This window comes from Perca fluviatilis, chromosome 8 (genome assembly GCF_010015445.1).
Source record: "Perca fluviatilis chromosome 8, GENO_Pfluv_1.0, whole genome shotgun sequence".
NCBI classification, from domain to species: domain Eukaryota; kingdom Metazoa; phylum Chordata; class Actinopteri; order Perciformes; family Percidae; genus Perca; species Perca fluviatilis.
Window position 1 is genome coordinate 7,664,635 of NC_053119.1, and position 16,991 is coordinate 7,681,625.

A 16,991-nucleotide genomic window follows, 5' to 3' on the forward strand; every position below is an offset into this window, starting at 1 on the left:
ATAATAGGGCTAGAGCAGAGCTTTGCAGTAGATTTTAAAGCAGAGCTTAAGGTGAACCAGAACTAAAAGCTGACATTTATTGTGGACCCCCATCTGTTATCCCCGCATTATATTCAACTTTAATACAGCTACGTCAGCTCACCTCACTGTAAACTTGTATTTCCCTGGCTTTTGATAGTCTTTGCTCCTTAATTTCCTGTAATCTTTCTACGGTTGGATCCCTAATAAAAAGGTATAAAATGCCCATAAATACTTGCAGTGGATTAGACAATATGTGAGTAAATGAATGTGGTTCAGGCTGATTCTATAAATTCATCACACTAACTGATATTTTCTCAAACCTCACTCACAATTTCCCCAAGAGCCAGGAGAAAGGAGTTAGACAGTCTGAAACAGGCGAGGGTGTAGGAAGGCGACCGAGAAAATCAAAGGGCTAAGGTTCAAACCATTGTCTTTGCATCCACCATGCTGAACTGCTGCTACAAAAGACACTGACACTCTAAAACTGGCCACGCAGGGGCACCCTGGTAGCTCACCTGGTAGAGCGTGCACCCCACGTACCAAGGCTCAGTCCTTACCACAGCAACCATGGGTTCAATTCCGACCCGTGGCCCTTTGCTTCATGTCATCCCCCTCTCCCTCCCACTTTCCTGTCTTAATCACTCCTATCAAATAAAGGCAATAAAAGCCCCCCAAAAAAAAAAATCTTTATAAAAAACAATGCACTCTCAAGATCAACAAACTATTACATTAAAAGGTCCCATTTCACTTTGAGGATTTTTTAACATTAATATGAGTTCCCCCAGGCTGCCTATGGTCCCCCAGTGACTAGAAATGGTGATAGGTGTAAACCGAGCCCTGGGTATCCTGCTCTGTCTTTGAGAAAATGAAAGCTCAGATGGGCCGATCTGGAATCTTCTCCTTATGAGGTCATAAGGAGCAAGGTTACCTCCCCTTTCTCTGCTTTGCCCTCCCAGAGAATTTGGCCCACCCATGAGAGAGAGAGAGAGACATCATGGCTTTCAAACGAGCAAAGTGGCAGTTGGTCAAGGCCACACCCCCACCCTCCACCTTGCCCCCCTCTCTGCTCCTCAATAGCTACAGACACAGAAATGGCACATCCTAAGGAAAGCTCATTGTGGGACTGGCTCTAGTGGCTGGAATTCTACACCAAGGCTGAATTTCGGGAAAGAGACTTCAGATACAGTATTAAGGGGCCACTGAGGCCTATATAAAAGCATCCAAAGAGCAACATGTCATGGGACCTTTAATAAATGCACTGGAGGTCTTCTTTCATTCATTCATTCATTCATTCATTCATTCATGTGTAGTGCTTGCTGACGTGTACTGCTTACAAATAGGGCTGGATCTGAATATTTGGATTTGTTCAGCCCTGCTACCATGCATGCTCCCTGCAAAAGAAATATCCAAAGTGTGCATATACTACAATCTGTGGTAACAAAATCAACACAGGAACAAACTACAAGCTATATTTTTGTTTCAACAGCACCGTGCCAGCATAGGATAGTTCTCAAACCCCAACGCACTCCCCCTCACTGCCCAGCTAAGCATTTAAGAACGTATTAAACTTATAGTAATACGAACAAGGAATGGTACCGTAGGTCACTGGTGGCCCCTTCAGCTCCCGTCAATGATAATAAGTTCTCTGTTCCTCTAAGACTATTTGACATCAGATAATCAATAGCCCCCAAGGCTGCAGAACTAATGGGCTCAGGCACATTTCACTTAACTACAAGTCACTGGTTTGAATCCAACCTGAGGTTTTCACTTCCTCTCTCTCTCACTTTCTGTCACTGTGAAGTGTGTACTTATGATAAAGTTGAAATTACTTTAAAAGAAAAAATCAATACCACTTCAGGCAGGAATCAAAATCTCATACCACCCAGAAAACTGCAAGTACTGATCTCCATTTTGGTAAAGTGTAAACTTATTGTGCATCTACTGAATCATGAATTCTTTCCTCATAACATCCTCTAACATAAAACATGCTGATGGTTTTATGCATGTTTTCAATGTGTGTACAAGAAAATCCTCTTAACTGCGAGCTAAATGTGCTCTAACACAGTGGTTCTCAAACTTTTTTCAATAATGTACCCCTTTTGAATTGTTTCTTTAAGCCAAGTACCTCCTGACCAGCGCTAATCATTTTCAGTAGAAAAAAAAAAAAAGTGTATACAAACAGGAACAGTACAGCGCTGTCAGCGATAGATTTACTAAACAACAGCCTTGTAACTGAAAAAAACATTTAAATGCTAATGAGAAAAAGAGACAAAAACTGTAAAAAATAAAATAAAAAAAAAAGACAAAAACTTGGAAAAAGATGGTAGAAAGAAGGAAGGAAGTAAGGCAAGAATAGGTCAAAATAGTATTAAAACTTAAAAAACAGTGACATAAGAAAAAAAAAGTGAGAAACGTTAAAAGTAGAAGGCCAGTATAGGAAGGTAGGCAAGATTAGGTCCATAGAAGGTGACACAAATGTCACATTTTTGGTAGAAAAAAAAAAAATTCTACATAAAGAGGAACAATGTTCTGGACAACAGCCTTGTAACTAAACATTTTGTTAAATATCTCACGTACCCCCTGCAGTCCTCCAAAGTACCCCTAGGGGTACACGTACCCCCATTTGAGAAACACTGCTCTAACACACCAAAGGAGAGTCGATACGATAGAATGCATTTACCCACACCTGTGTTGGATTGGTTTGTTGAAATAAGAGATGGGGGCAGAGAGGGGACAGCTGATGAGGTCAAATGTCTAGAAATGTGTGTGTGACAAGGTAATAGCATTTAGCCACTAGTTTGTTCCGTGGATGATGTTTCTGCTCACATTGGAGTCAGTATGGTGCGTTTTTGGACTTCTACATCAATTGGCAAGTACCACGTATTTCTTTACATTTGTCCTATTGTTTTTAAGTAAGGTTCAATTCTGTTAAAATCGTTAAAAAAACAACACAAGGAGGGGTCGGTTGATTGAGGATAATCAGTAGATATACAAGGCTATTTGTAGCTGAAGTGTAGATTAAACTGTCATATGTGTACTGTAGAATACATTTTTATAACTTGATATAACAAGAGTAAACAAATAGGATTTGCATTTGTTTTATCTTCCGCCGTACTGAAGTGGATAAACACGTTGGAAGTGATTTTTTCTGGCTTTTCGCTTCCTCCACCATCTGCCAGAACGAGAAAGGGGAGAACAGAGTCCTCGCTGTTTGGTGCCAGAAAGCAATTCGGCACATTTCCCACCAAACCTGAACACTGAATCGCAATGTCAAACGCAGCAGAGGTAGATAGAGGCAGCCATTATTTCCTCAACCATTCACAGTAATTACGTTAATGTCTAAAAATAATGTAGTGATGGCACAAGCAAAAATATAAAGATTTTTACATTTTAACTGTTTAGATGATTATATTAGGCTATCAAAAGCTCTGCTAGAGTGAGGCTGAGCAGTAGTTGGGAACTCCCACCAAGGACAGGAGCGCTTGCCAGGTTTTTGTTACTCTCCATCTGGATATACCTGAGACCAGAGCTGGCTTATTAAATACACAAATCTGACACCCCTGAGGTACGCGTCACATGGGCTTCGCCACGGCCACGCCACTTAGGGAGACTAGCGGCAGGTCCTAAGTGTACTGATTCCAATGGGAGAAGTAAACGTGAACACAGACTACGAGCGATTCTTTTGCCCCAAAGTCACCACCAAAGTAAATATTGGACAAGCCACATATGGTGTGAACATTTTGACACTAAAATGAAATTTTTCACAAGGACAAATCAGGAGAAAATTAACTTTTTTTGAGACCTGTTTCAGTCTCAGGAACAAACTCTCGCGAGATCTGGCAACACAGTGAAGCTAACGTCAGCTAACGTTCGTGAACACCCTTACAAAACTATTGTTCGTAATGCTCAATATGACTCTTAGCTGTGTGAATATCTAACGTTAGAAAAAGCACATATTCATAAATTACACAAATATAACTTAACTATCCACACAAGATTCACTACACTTTCAAACGAGGCCACGCCCATTTAGGAGAGAGGAAGTGTGTACCGTTTCATACCATTGGCGCAGTGTGTAATGCTCCATCTTTAGTAATAGAGTACCTTTGACTTGGACCATCGCAAGGGAAGAGCACATCATAAAAAGCTAAAAGCTTTTTATACTACGAAAACAAAACAGATAAGGTAAGTCAGAAGATTGCAGGAGATAAGCAGCTCATACAAAATTTTTTATACATTTCAAGAATAATCTTTAAAAGGTGAACTATTATGGTTTTCCGTATTTTCTGTCATTTCTATAATGTTTTAAGGTCTAATTTTTATGGTCAACGTGGCCAGAGCTTCAAATAATGAAGTTTACGTATTTCAGAGAAATCCCCATGAGCTTAAACATTCTGATTTCAAACTGTTCTCGATGCTCTGGTTTCAACAGTTTTTCTACTCTCGGCTCGGTGTCACGCAACACCGAGCCGGCCTTCTATGATTGGTCATCTGCTCCAGCCAGGCAGGACTGGAGTGATTTGGGGGTTTTTTTAAGCTCCTTAAAATTGTCCCCCAATTTATGCGGGGAAAGTGTGGTGTATTTGAAATAAATGCGCCCCCCGCATAAATATGCGGACTTTGGCTGATTATGCATTGAATTATGCGATCGCATAATCGCGTTTTTCTGGAGGGACTGAGTTGTCTGGTTGGGTAGTATTTTGTTCAGAAGCCTTTATCTGTGATTTTTGGCGGTAGAAAGTGCTGCTATATTCTATTACTGCCCACTGCTAAATATAGTAGATGTGTGCTAACGCCACGGAAATCTGTAATCTTGGCTGCCAATGTTGTTAATTTCTCCCCAATTTCGGGTCACACTGCTGCTGAAACGTCATATTTATTAACCTTTACTGGTGTTTTTCACGGTACAAAATCCTGCTGTATACTCCGTTGAAGCCGGACACCGACAACAACAACAAAAACAGGAGCTAGATGTGGACCGCTGGCCAATCAGAGCAGACTGGGCTTTTTCGGGAGGGGGGCTCAAAGAGACAGGCGCTCCAACAGAGCGTCTCACACAGAGTGTGAATACAGGTGCAGCAGCCATGGGCAGCATGAGAAAAATAGTGCTTTTTTAAAACAATAAAGCTAATACAAACACAAAACACAAGGATGAACCTGAAAATGCTATAATGGATCACCTTTAAGATGGGTTCCAATTTAAGGGACAATTTCACCTAAAACTAAGTTAAACTAAACAAAAATCCTAAATGTGTCCAAGTTCATTTCCTGTTGCAGTGTTTGCTGATGCAGTGTGTGCTTCTTGGAAATAAACTGGGACCCAAGCTGTTTCCTAGCAAAGCAATTCCAATGAAATGGTCTATAAAAAGGGGCTCCACTTACCTCTGAGTGTTTCAACAAATGACAGTGAGATTACAACCTAAACCTACTCAGCTGAACAGGCATTATGCTTGTGCCCGAGTCTGTGTCTTTTGCAAGAGAAATCTTGCCCCGGGCAGAGCCACGGTACCGCTGCAAAATAGCCTCGGGAAGGAACTAGTTTTGGTGGAACACGTGTACGTTCAGAAGTTTTTTTTAGTCGTGCAACAGAAAACTCAGATTGGACAGAGATGTCTGGATTTACCCTGCAGAGATCGGAGGAGCAGTTAACCATAGCAATCATAAATCCACCGGAGTTTAAAATTTAAAGAAAGCCTAACGTAACGGACATCGCTCACCTTTCTACAACAACATAACGTTACCTGCGGTCAAGGTAGTGTTTAGACAACCATCTTAAGTTACAACTATTTTGTTTTGAAAAGAAAGCAATGTTAAAGTTGTTGGTAGGTACAGTATGTGTATTTTTGAGTTTATATTACTACTTTGCACAATAAAAAATAGTTTAGATTCTGTAACTGTTTCGTTTATTCACCTTCATATAACGTTATTGTATAATGTTGTGGAGCCAAGCAAACCATTTAGTAATCAAAGCTTTTAGTAAACATGACATTGAAATGTTTTTAAATGCTGTGTACTCCTGACAGTAGAATAAGCCATTATAAACCTACACAGTCAAGCAAAAGAAAGAAAATACCGAGATATATCGTGAAACCGAAATAAAAAAAAAATTTCATATCGCCCAGCACTTATACCTGTATCAAACTACAAACGTGACAAAATGAAGAAACTTACAGCCCTATGCCAACATTGCTACAGCTGATATGCCCATTAACAACTATACGTCTATAAACTTCACACCTTTTAAAAAAATACTTTATGAACACATAGGTAGAAAATGACTGTACAACTCGTAGGTGAAACATAAAGAGAATGGGCTCTACTCTTCCACGTAAAGTATTTTAGATCTTTTTGAATGCTTTAGGAGAAAAATTGCATGAATTAATAAGCTACTTTATTATCATTCCTATCTTTTATTATGGTATTCCGTCTTCTTCTATATCTAATATCAAGTGTGGCTAAAACAGATGTTTTAAACATCTAAGCAAATTTAAGCATTAACAGAAATTTGGGATGGCTCGCCCACACACTTCCCGTCTAATTTGGTATCATTTATTTGATTACTAAAGAGAGACAACTTATAACATAACGTAATCCTCATATCAAAAGTAAGGATCTTTCCAAAAGTTGGCATTATAATGTCTACTTGATAATCTTTCAAACAGACCAAGAAAGCTAAAAAAAAACCTGAGGACAAACTGACATAGTGAAAGCATTATGTTTGACCCTCAAATGACCTCAGATTTTGGCCAGAATTCAGAACCTCAGACCTCAAGGACAAGACAACCTCAGCCAGGTTTTGGTGAAATGAAAGATGTGATCTGTACCAGACTGCCCTTACATGAATACTCCACGGTGTCATCCAATTAGCTGTACATTTCATAAACAAAGATTACTGCCCAGAGGCGAAGTGGCGCATGACAGCTTTCCATCACTGGACCAGCCAGGATGCTAACGCACCACAGTCTGGGATGCAGCCGGTACGCATGCTAGCTCTGGTCTGACGTCAAAAGACAAGTTACTTTTGGCTCTGACTCTGCAGCCATGAAAGAATCAATTAGATCACCCTGGACTTCCTTGAAGCATTGAGCAGCGGGAGGACTGAGGCATCATTGATTAAAGTTAAAGGTTTTTCTTGGGAGGGTGGGGTAGAGGGGGAGAAAGTGATTTGCCTGGAGACGTCGGCCCACCTACAGATCAACACCGACCCTTCTGGGGGAGGTTAGGAGCTGCACAATGCCCAAAGACCCACATGTGTGCACACATACATACACAACAGCAGTATGCTATGTTAGCTTCGGTAGCATCCTTGGATGGAAAATGCTACGCTTACACCTTACAGCAATCTGACCGAGCTGGAGAAAGAAGACAGGGGAGGTTGATGCTTCTGGAAACAATGTAACTCAGGCAAAAGCGTCCATCTTCTGACATGCTTGCTCACTCACACACACACGCGCAAACATGCACAAAGACACGCTTAAACAAACAGCATTCAACCGGCACGCCATTACACTCAAGAGGACTGAAATACATACAGACAGGAGATTGCATATACACCCGCCGACACACAGCACGGCTAAAAGTGAGAGAATGCAAGACAGGCGGTAAGCTCAGTGTGACCAGCTAGCTTGTAGTGCCGACCCTCCGTGCTAAAATGGTAGGTCCCAGATTTCTCCCCATGCAACCTGCCACCAGCAACCATGGAGGCTAAACAGGAAGAAGAGAGGAGGAGGGATGCAGGAATAGAAGAAACCTAGCCATTTCCTTGTCCTCCTTTCCCTCTGATGAAACACACATAGACATAAAAAGATACATAAACATGGACAAACACAGAGGAGGCGGGAGGCTGTTGGTGGTACTTACATGAGGACTCTGTGCCGAACATGGCTGGGCCGGGAGCTGTGATGGAGAGAGAGGAGGAGGAGGAGGAGGTGAAGGAGGAAAGAGAGGAGAAAGAAAGGGGAGGGTGAGAGAGAGAGAGCGAGAGGGGGGGGGAGGGGGAGGTTGATGAGCAGGCCTGGCAATAAACACAATGAAAGGCCAACACCAGCCCCGACGCACCAGCCAGATGCCCCAACGCCGCTATCCGCCGCGGCTTTAAAAGCCCTCCTCCACACGCTCGGTTAGTCCGGCCGCGAAAAAACAAAGAGGACTTGTAGAAAAATTTAAACAATGAATCGATGAATGTAAAAATAAAATCAAGCAGAAATCCTTCACAGCCAAGGCAAACTGTAGTCAAATCCAGACACGGAGAGGTGGTTGTGGCTAGCTATCGCATTTCTCCAATTTCTGCAGTCTATATCCTCCTTCTCATCCTCTCCTCTCATCACTCTCTCACTTCTCATTCCACTGTAGTATTAGTATTTACTGACGGAGAGAGAAGGGAGAGAGAGAGAGAGAGGGGGGAGGGAGAGAGAGAGAGGCTTTTACTGGGAAGAGGGGAGAGAGAAGAGGGGGTGAAAAACTAAAAATATGGTGAAGAGCTTCTGCCACTGCCGCTGCAGCTCCGCTATATATGACAATAGCTATGCAAACAGAGTGACGTCAGAAGAGAGGGGGAGAGGGAGAGCTGTAAAAAGACTGACTACTGCTGCCAGATGGAGAGAGAGAGAGAGAGAGAGAGAGAGAGAGAGAGAGAGAGAGGCAAGAGGGGAGACAGGGAAAGAAACAAGGAGAAACAGGAGAAAAAGGGAGAGGAAGATAGAAAAGGAGAAGGAGAGGATGGAAGGGCGCAGCAAAGAGCTGAATACAGGAAGGAGGGCAAGAAAACTGGAAAGATGTGAGGAAGGGGTTTGGATGGTAAGGGAAGAAACAAGGAGGTGAAAACAAAGGTGGTAAAAGAGAGGGAATGAATGAAAAAGAGAAAGAAGGAGGTAGGCAGCTGGGGCTGAAGGACACTGGAGAAGAAGAGTGGGAAGCAGGCCAATCAAAATGGTTTGTCTACTTCGGAGCAAAAAAAAAAAAAATGCCCAGTGAGAGAGACACACACACACACACACACACACACACACACACACACACACACACACACACACACACACACACACACACACACACACACACACACACACACACACACACACACACACACACACACACACACACACACACACACACACACACACACACACACACAGGAGCAACGAGGGGGGCAGGGGGCTGCAGTCTGTCAGTTCGACAAATTGAAATTGAAGTATGAAGCAGAGCACTGGAGACTGCTGTGCCTTTACCTGCTGTTAAAACAACAAACACACACACACACACACACACACACACACACACACACACACACACACACACACACACACACAATAATACAGGCATTTATTAGATAAGAGAACGTGGCGTTTTCTACGTCTTTGCACACCAGAAACGTGTGACGCGGCGCTGCTGCTAGCCTCGTCTGTACACATGGATGTTTCCCATAAACATAAATATATACTGATCTGATAACAGCAAAGACAACGTCGGCAGTATTGACGCCTAAATGGGCTACAGAACATTTCGTTCTGTATTGACAGGTGCAATATTTGAATATCAATAATTATTTTTATTTTGTTTTTTTAAATTACATTTATATCTGCATCTATGTCAAAACCTTCGAGACTTTCAGACATCCAAATTTATTATATGCATTTGTGTCAAAATGACATAAACGTTTTCGTATTCTATTTTGCCTGGAAGCGCTTCCAACACACTGAAAAATATGCGTCGGTCCTATTTCTAGCACGCACGTGTTTTCGGCGCGGATCGAGACGTGCGTGTCACGCAGGCAGTGTGCAAGCGTTAACCTGTTACCATGGAAGCCGAAATAAAAGCGGACACGCCACGCAGCTGACACGCTCACGCCACGCAGGCAGTGTGCAGGAGCGCTGTGGAGAGACACCGCTTGTCTATTCTGGGATGGGGGGGGAAATGCTCAGGTTTGTTCGCATTTCTTTAAACCAATCACAACCACCCTAAGCCCCAGATGAAGCAAAATAGACAGCGGAGATAGCGGCCAGGGACGGACATCCACAGCAATATTTCATCCTAGCACTGCACGTGCTAGCCTAATATTGATGAAACTAGTATGTGGGGCTTTTTTCTCTCGATTAATCATTATTTTCTCTCTCATTACTTTCTTGATTAATCGTTAAATAAAAAAGGTTAAATAATAGTTAAAACAATGGCATTCACAATATCCCAAATGCCATCGTAAGGTCTTCAATTTGCTCGTTTCTTTTCTGACTAGCAGTCTAAAAATCACAAGATATTCAATTTATTGTCACATAATGACGAAGACAAACAGCAAATCATTACATTTGAGAAGCTGGAACCAGAGAATGTTTGGCATTTTTGCTTAAAAAAATAAAAATAAATAAAGACTAAAAACGTATCAAAATAGTGGATTTATTTTCTGTGTATCGACTGATCCACACTAATAATCGAATAATAGCTGATTATTCGATTATTAGTGTGGATCAGTCGATACACAGAAAATAAATTTTTTATTACTGCACACAAATCATGGCATGTAGCATGGCCGCCGCATTATAGACATCTGAATCCTTTTCAGAGCTCTAAATCTAAATGACTAAAAGTTGTTGCAGCCTCGTTCAGGATGCATGGACGCCCTGATGTGCGTGTAGTGAACACACTGCGAGCGATAACTCTCATTATTGATGCATACTGTAAAACTTGGATGAAGACTGGAGTATGGAGCCTTTTAATGTAGTACAGTGCACGCATAACCCAGTAACTGTGCAGCAGTGGCCTGCTTTGAGCATATGAATGGGTACAGTGGCGAGTCTTTCCAACAGCCTGCTAACCTAATAGATGGGAGGTCAGCCGGACGTCCTCGTGACCCCCCCGCTGAGAATGGGGTGAACCCAGCTAGCATGTGGATTACTCGGCTGCTGAATAGAGGAGCGTGTTCTTTTGTGTCTCATACCCGGCAGCCCTCCTCCTCCTCCTCCTCCTCGTCTCCCCACGTCTTTGTCCTTCAAGCACCACCAAGAGACCCCTTCTCTACTCGTGCTACACTGCAAAAAATGTTCGTCCGACAGAATATTTCTAAATGTAAAAATTATAGATGTCCCCCATCAAGTGTTTTAGGCCCTGATGAGAGTCCTTTAATATTGGTTATCTGCCAATATTTATAATAACTTAAATGTTTAAATATTAGTGTTTTCACCGATGGCCCTAAGAGTCTTTTTTTTAATTCGCAATTTCGCGATTCCGTCCATAATTTTGTTATCACAGAAACTATCGGGCTCTACACTGATGCTGCCATCAGTGTGTGACTGGCCCAAGCCGGGCGCTCGTTGAAGAAAAAAAAAAAAAAAGGAAAAAAAGAAAAAGGCCCCTTGCCTTGCTAAACAACTTTTCCTAGGCGAAACCCTGACTATGTTTCTGACACATTGAAATAAAAGCTGTGGCCTACTTAATCTAACACACCATATTCTCCATGAGTTACTTGATCCAAATATTGAAAAGGTCCCGGGCCAAAAATCTTAAATTCATGAAATTGAATTATTGATAGGATATGAATGCAATATTAACAGGGAGAATGTGGCTCCTGAAATTGATGTGACGCGACCAGATAGAGAGAAGTCGTATCACCCGCAAGTTGGGGGGGGGACGACGACTACAGAAACAGTCAGTTCACTCCGCGATTGGAGGTCCTCCCTCACAAATGGTCTTCGGGGAGGACAGGGAGCGGCTTGCAGAGAGAACTTTAACCAAACAGACTAGTTTCATTTTGGTTGGCCATCAAGTTACTCACAGAATTGACATTAATTAGTGACAGCTGATAGGATCTGCCGCCAGCAACGTTTGGCATTTTCACCAGCGAGAGTGACGGTCTGTGACGGCTAAAAGGGAGATGCTGCTGGCACAATGTTTTGTACACCGCTAAAAAGAAAATATGGGCGATATGGGAAAAGAAAAAAAATCTAATATCACGATATATTTGACCAAATACATCGATGTCGATATTGCGGCGACACCGTAGGGTTGACTATTGGTGCTTTAACAAAATATTAACATGAGAGATTTGATAAATAACCACCAACAATGTGGATACAATGATTAGGTGGGAAAAGGCAAATAATAAATCAGCTAGTAAGTCAGGGGTCTCACTTATAAACGTGGCGTACGCACAAAACGGGGCTGAAAATGTGCGTAAACCCAGCCATTTTGGGACTTTATTTTGATAGGACAGCTGAAGACATGAAAGGCAAGCAGTTAAAGAGTGTGCTAAGAAATGGTTCTGTACTTAAATTGGTAATTGACAAACTCTGAGACTGAAGCTGTAGCTGTAGCATGTTGATTGACATGTTTTAATGATGTAAAGACATGTTCAAGGAGTTCAGATAGAGCCTGTATCAGGGCCATATTTAGTTCAGTGTGTTATAGGTCACTCTTTTTGGTAGCCTACTGTACTTAAATGGCCAGTATGTACTTTATTTTCTTTATTCATTGAAGCCTCTATGTTTACAGGCTTGTGGTGATGCCCAATGTGCTATAGATGCCAAAAGAAATCTATGTTTGGTACTGCCAATTGGTTTTGTTTTGTCATGATTAATGTGTGCAATAAACATTACACTTTGTGAGAAAAAAATCGTGGCAGAGAATCACAATATCAAAAATCGTGATTCATATTTTTCCCCGAACCGTGCAGGCCTACAAGGCAGGAGTCATTTCTCCAAATCACCAAAGTCCCAATCAGGTTTATTTTGGCCCCAACCCCGATCTAATCATTTAATATTGGGTATCTGCCGTTACCAAGTGTGATCTGGTACTTATATTTACCTAAATGACACATCACTCTGTTGGGACATGTGTGGTGGTAGGAGTGAAACTTCTTTTACCCTAATAAACAATCTTTATTAGAGAGCACAGCCTTGCAGAGAGCACACAAACCCAACAACAATGACGTTTTATTTTGGCCTGCCATCAAGTTACTCACAGAATGAACGTTATACTTAGGGGACAACTGATTTGATCTGCTGCCAGCAATGTTTATTTTAACCAGCGAATGGGACAGTCTCCACAGGCTAAAAATAAGAAGCTCCTAGCTGAAGTTTTTTTTTTTTGTGTAAACAAGAGAGGAAACGCAGGGTTCAAAATTAGCACCATCTACCAGCCAAATGCTGGCAATGGGCTGGTAGATTTGCTTCACTCACCAGCCAAGAAAACAAAAGGTAATCTATTGAGTGGCCGGTAAAATGTGAACATTCATTAGCCATTTGGCTGGTGGATGAAAAAGTTAATATTGAACCCTGCAAAAATAACAGATTCACTACGGTCTGAGCTTCAGTCACGGTGCAAGCTAATTTTTCACATTTACTCGCATCACTGGAACAAAATGCTCGCATTATAGAGCCGGCTGTCATTAAAGGAACACGCCGACTAATTGGGACTTTAGCTTATTCAGCGTAACCCCCAGAGTTAGATAAGTCCATACATACCCTTCTCATCTCCGTGTGTGTCCTAACTCTGTCTCTAGCCTAGCTTAGCACAGATCCTGAAGGTAACCGGCTCCATCTAGCCTACTGCTCCCAATAAGTGACAAAATAACACCAACATGTGGCCGGGTTAGCTCAGTTGGTAGAGCAGGCGCACATATATAGAGGTGTATGCTTCGACGCAGAAGGTCCAGGGTTCCAGTCCGACCCGGACGATTTCCTGCATGTCTTCCCCCTCTCTCTCCCCTTTCATATCTACCTGTCCTTTTCATTAAAGGCTGAAATGCCCAAAAAAAATATATATAAAATAAATAAATAAAAAAAAATAATAATAATAATAAATATATATATATATATATATATATATATATATATATATATATATATATATATATATATATATATATATTTGTATGGTCACAGCGTGTACAAATAACAAGGTCACATGAGACACAGTCATCTTCTAACCGTATATAAACTGGGAACTATATTCTCAGAAGGCGAAGCATTGCTACTTCTGCTACTTGGGCGGAGTGATTTGCTCGCAGCAACTGAGCGAACTCCAGGCGAACTCTCTGCTCCTCACCACAGGGCTTCTCAGGTGCTGCGAGCAAATCACTCTGCTCACTGTCACTTATTGGGAGCAGTAGGCTAGATGGAGCCGGTTACCTCCAGGATCTGTGCTAAGCTAGGCTAGCGGTGGGTATGGACTTACCTAACTCTGGGGGATACGGTGATTGAGCTAAAGTAGGGCTGGGCCTAAAATCACAATATTTTTGAACAAATACCTCGATATCGATACCGCAACGATATTGTATTGTTTACTATTGGTGCTTTCACAAAATATTTACACAATGAGATTTTAGATAAATAATCATCATTAATGTGGATATAATGACTAAGTGGGTAAAGGCAAATAATACAACAGTTCCAACAGTCTGGTAAGTTCAGAAAATGACATCACTTTACTGTAATGCAGCCTTTAAAAGCAGGAAAAGACAACACTTTTCAAACAAAATCTGAGACGATATCTAGTCTCATATCACGATATCGATATAATATCAATATATTGCCCAGCCCTAAGCTAAAGTCCCAACAAGTCGGCGTGTTCCTTTAAGGAAAGCGTGCTGCAACACTAGTATGCTGAGGTGGACAAAACACAGTAGAGTACAGTAAAGAAAGGATCAGATTTTGAGCCGCTTTGTTTTAGCCGATACGATCCATTGAGATATGTCAGAATCGGCCCTGAAAGCAATCCTTAGGACCGGCTCGGGACATTCCCTGCACCCAGCGGTTTGCAAAATCCAGCTACTGATCCACCGAACAAGTCGCTAAAATGTGTTACTCTACGTTTGTACTGCTGCTACAGTAACTGTCAATGCATCTTCGGCCATGACAGCACATGCTTCACTGAGGAAAACACATGCAGTAACAACATGTGCTCAGCTCTGTTCAAATTACTTTATTTAATTCAGAAATTTAAAGTCTGAACAAGCCCCCCCCCAACAGCACATGTTGATAGAAATCTTTTTCTGATCCAAGTTAATTTAGTAACTGAATAAACTAATCGGACATCTGGCAGTACACAGTGTGCCTTCCAATTCAGAGACAACACCACACAATTTTGACAGTTCAGACTGCCTCCCCGAGTTGGTCAAAAAAGTGCCTCGGAACACACCGAATGTAAGCCCAATAGCCTATTCCTTGTAGGTTTATTGCATATGTTGCATAAAACAATTGTGAGATCTTTAATGAAATGCTACAGAACGAAGAGTAAGCATTTTTGCAAAAAAAAAAAAAAAAAAGAATGAAGAGACCGAGTGAAGAGCCCCTCACTGTCAACTTCAGCCTCTTTCTCTTCAGTCAAAGCGTGTCTGAGTCACACACGACCTACAGTTAGTTACACACACGCACCGGGCCCTGCTCTCACTGCCACGCCGATAATTAGGATGCAAACCCATCGCCATGACAGCATTGAAGCCCAGGTGAATGGGGGTGCAAACTGAGTCAGACACTGAGTAATGGAACAAGGCAGTCGTTGAATGAATGCTTTACTTAAAACAGTGCTCTTCACCCCCTCTCTTCGGTGGAACTGCAATCATGAGACATTTATTCCTCACCCCGCCCCCGCTTCCATCCCTAAGTACCACCCCGAAAAGAAAAAAAAAAGCATCTCCTCCTGGTTGCTAGGCAACTGAAAATAAGCGTGAGAGGAGTGTGGCCATCCGTTGGCAAGAGGAAAAAGGAGGAGAAGGATAAAAGGAGGTAGGAGGTATAGGAAAAGGTCAGTCTTTTAGAGAAGGCCACGCTGAGATAATCAACAAGATTGGATGTTGGCACAAGTGTGTTTCTAATGAGATGAGAAGGAGGTGAGAGACAAAAACTATCAGAACATCACAAAGAACCAAGACTGCTCCATGTTCATGTTTTCTGTCTAGCCGGTGTGTCATTAGCTAGCCTACATCTCATCCCGTCTTTTACTTTTGCTACAAAGACGGAGCACTCTTTAGCATCAATCACAGACATTTTAAAGAAAAGATAATAAGTGGGCGCAAATGTGAATGCATTCCAAGAAAGAATAAGGGAAGAAGAACCTGCCATTTTGCCCTTAGGCCATTGTGTCTTGCACCTCCTGAAATTCACCAGCCTGTTTAGCATTTATACATTTTAGGAAAAGGTCAGGATCTCAAAATCATGGCTGGTTGGTTCCCCCCGAAAAACGTTTCTGTCAAGAGTTGACAAACCGCCCAGTCAGAAGCATATTTGCTGGTGGTGGTCAGATTTAGCATTTAAATGGCGGTCATTTCCTGATGTGATGAGAACCAATTTACAGCACTCAAAGCCAGCTGGTGTAAAAAAAAAAAAAAAGAAGAAAAAAAGTAAAAATGAACTGTGCCCACCATGTCCTCCATGCAGACAACAGCAGGGATTGGCAGTTTTTTTGAGAACCAGACAATCATCATCACCCCCACCCCCGCCCCCCGTCCCCCCTCTTGCCTTTCAGAGGAACCAGCCTCACAAAAGGAAGGTCGGTGAGGCTTTGATTACCTCCACTGGGTCACAATTCAAACGCAGCGGCATCATTCAGCTAAATGGGTCAGGAACGCTGGGACTGCCACTGCTGACACCAACTGGTCAAAATGGGGAACTGGGTTTCTCCAGCCACCCAGAGCTGCCATAACTAGTCCACTGATGCATGGACAACCGATGAAATCAAATTAATTACAGTCTACTGGTCTGATTCAGAGACATTTTAATATGAATGCCAGAACAACAAACAAAAACTAGATCAAATTTACTATTACAACTGAAACCAATGTCCTTTGTAGGAATGTGCTTTGTGTGCTTTTTTTTTTAACAGCAATTGAATTGCATTAGTGTATATTGGGCCTGACAAAACATTTCCTTCACCATCAATAAATGGCTCCAAAGACAGAAAGCCACTGAAGTGAATGCACAAAGAAAAAAAAAACTTAAGAGACAGGGGCAGTGGGCTGTCACTTCTTCTTCAGTAATTTCTTT

General features: G+C 42.0%; 1 protein-coding gene across 1 annotated transcript in view; it reads right to left on the bottom strand.

Moving 5' to 3' along the window:
• Window positions 1–7,998, bottom strand: part of LOC120563753 (suppressor of tumorigenicity 7 protein homolog) — a 50,900-nt gene extending 42,902 nt beyond the window's left edge. The window contains exon 1 of the mRNA XM_039808144.1: window positions 7,882–7,998. Within this exon, the coding sequence (XP_039664078.1) occupies window positions 7,882–7,903 (22 nt within the window). The 5' untranslated portion in view covers window positions 7,904–7,998. The remainder of the gene's footprint in view (window positions 1–7,881) is intronic.
• Window positions 7,999–16,991: the final 8,993 nt, after the last annotated feature.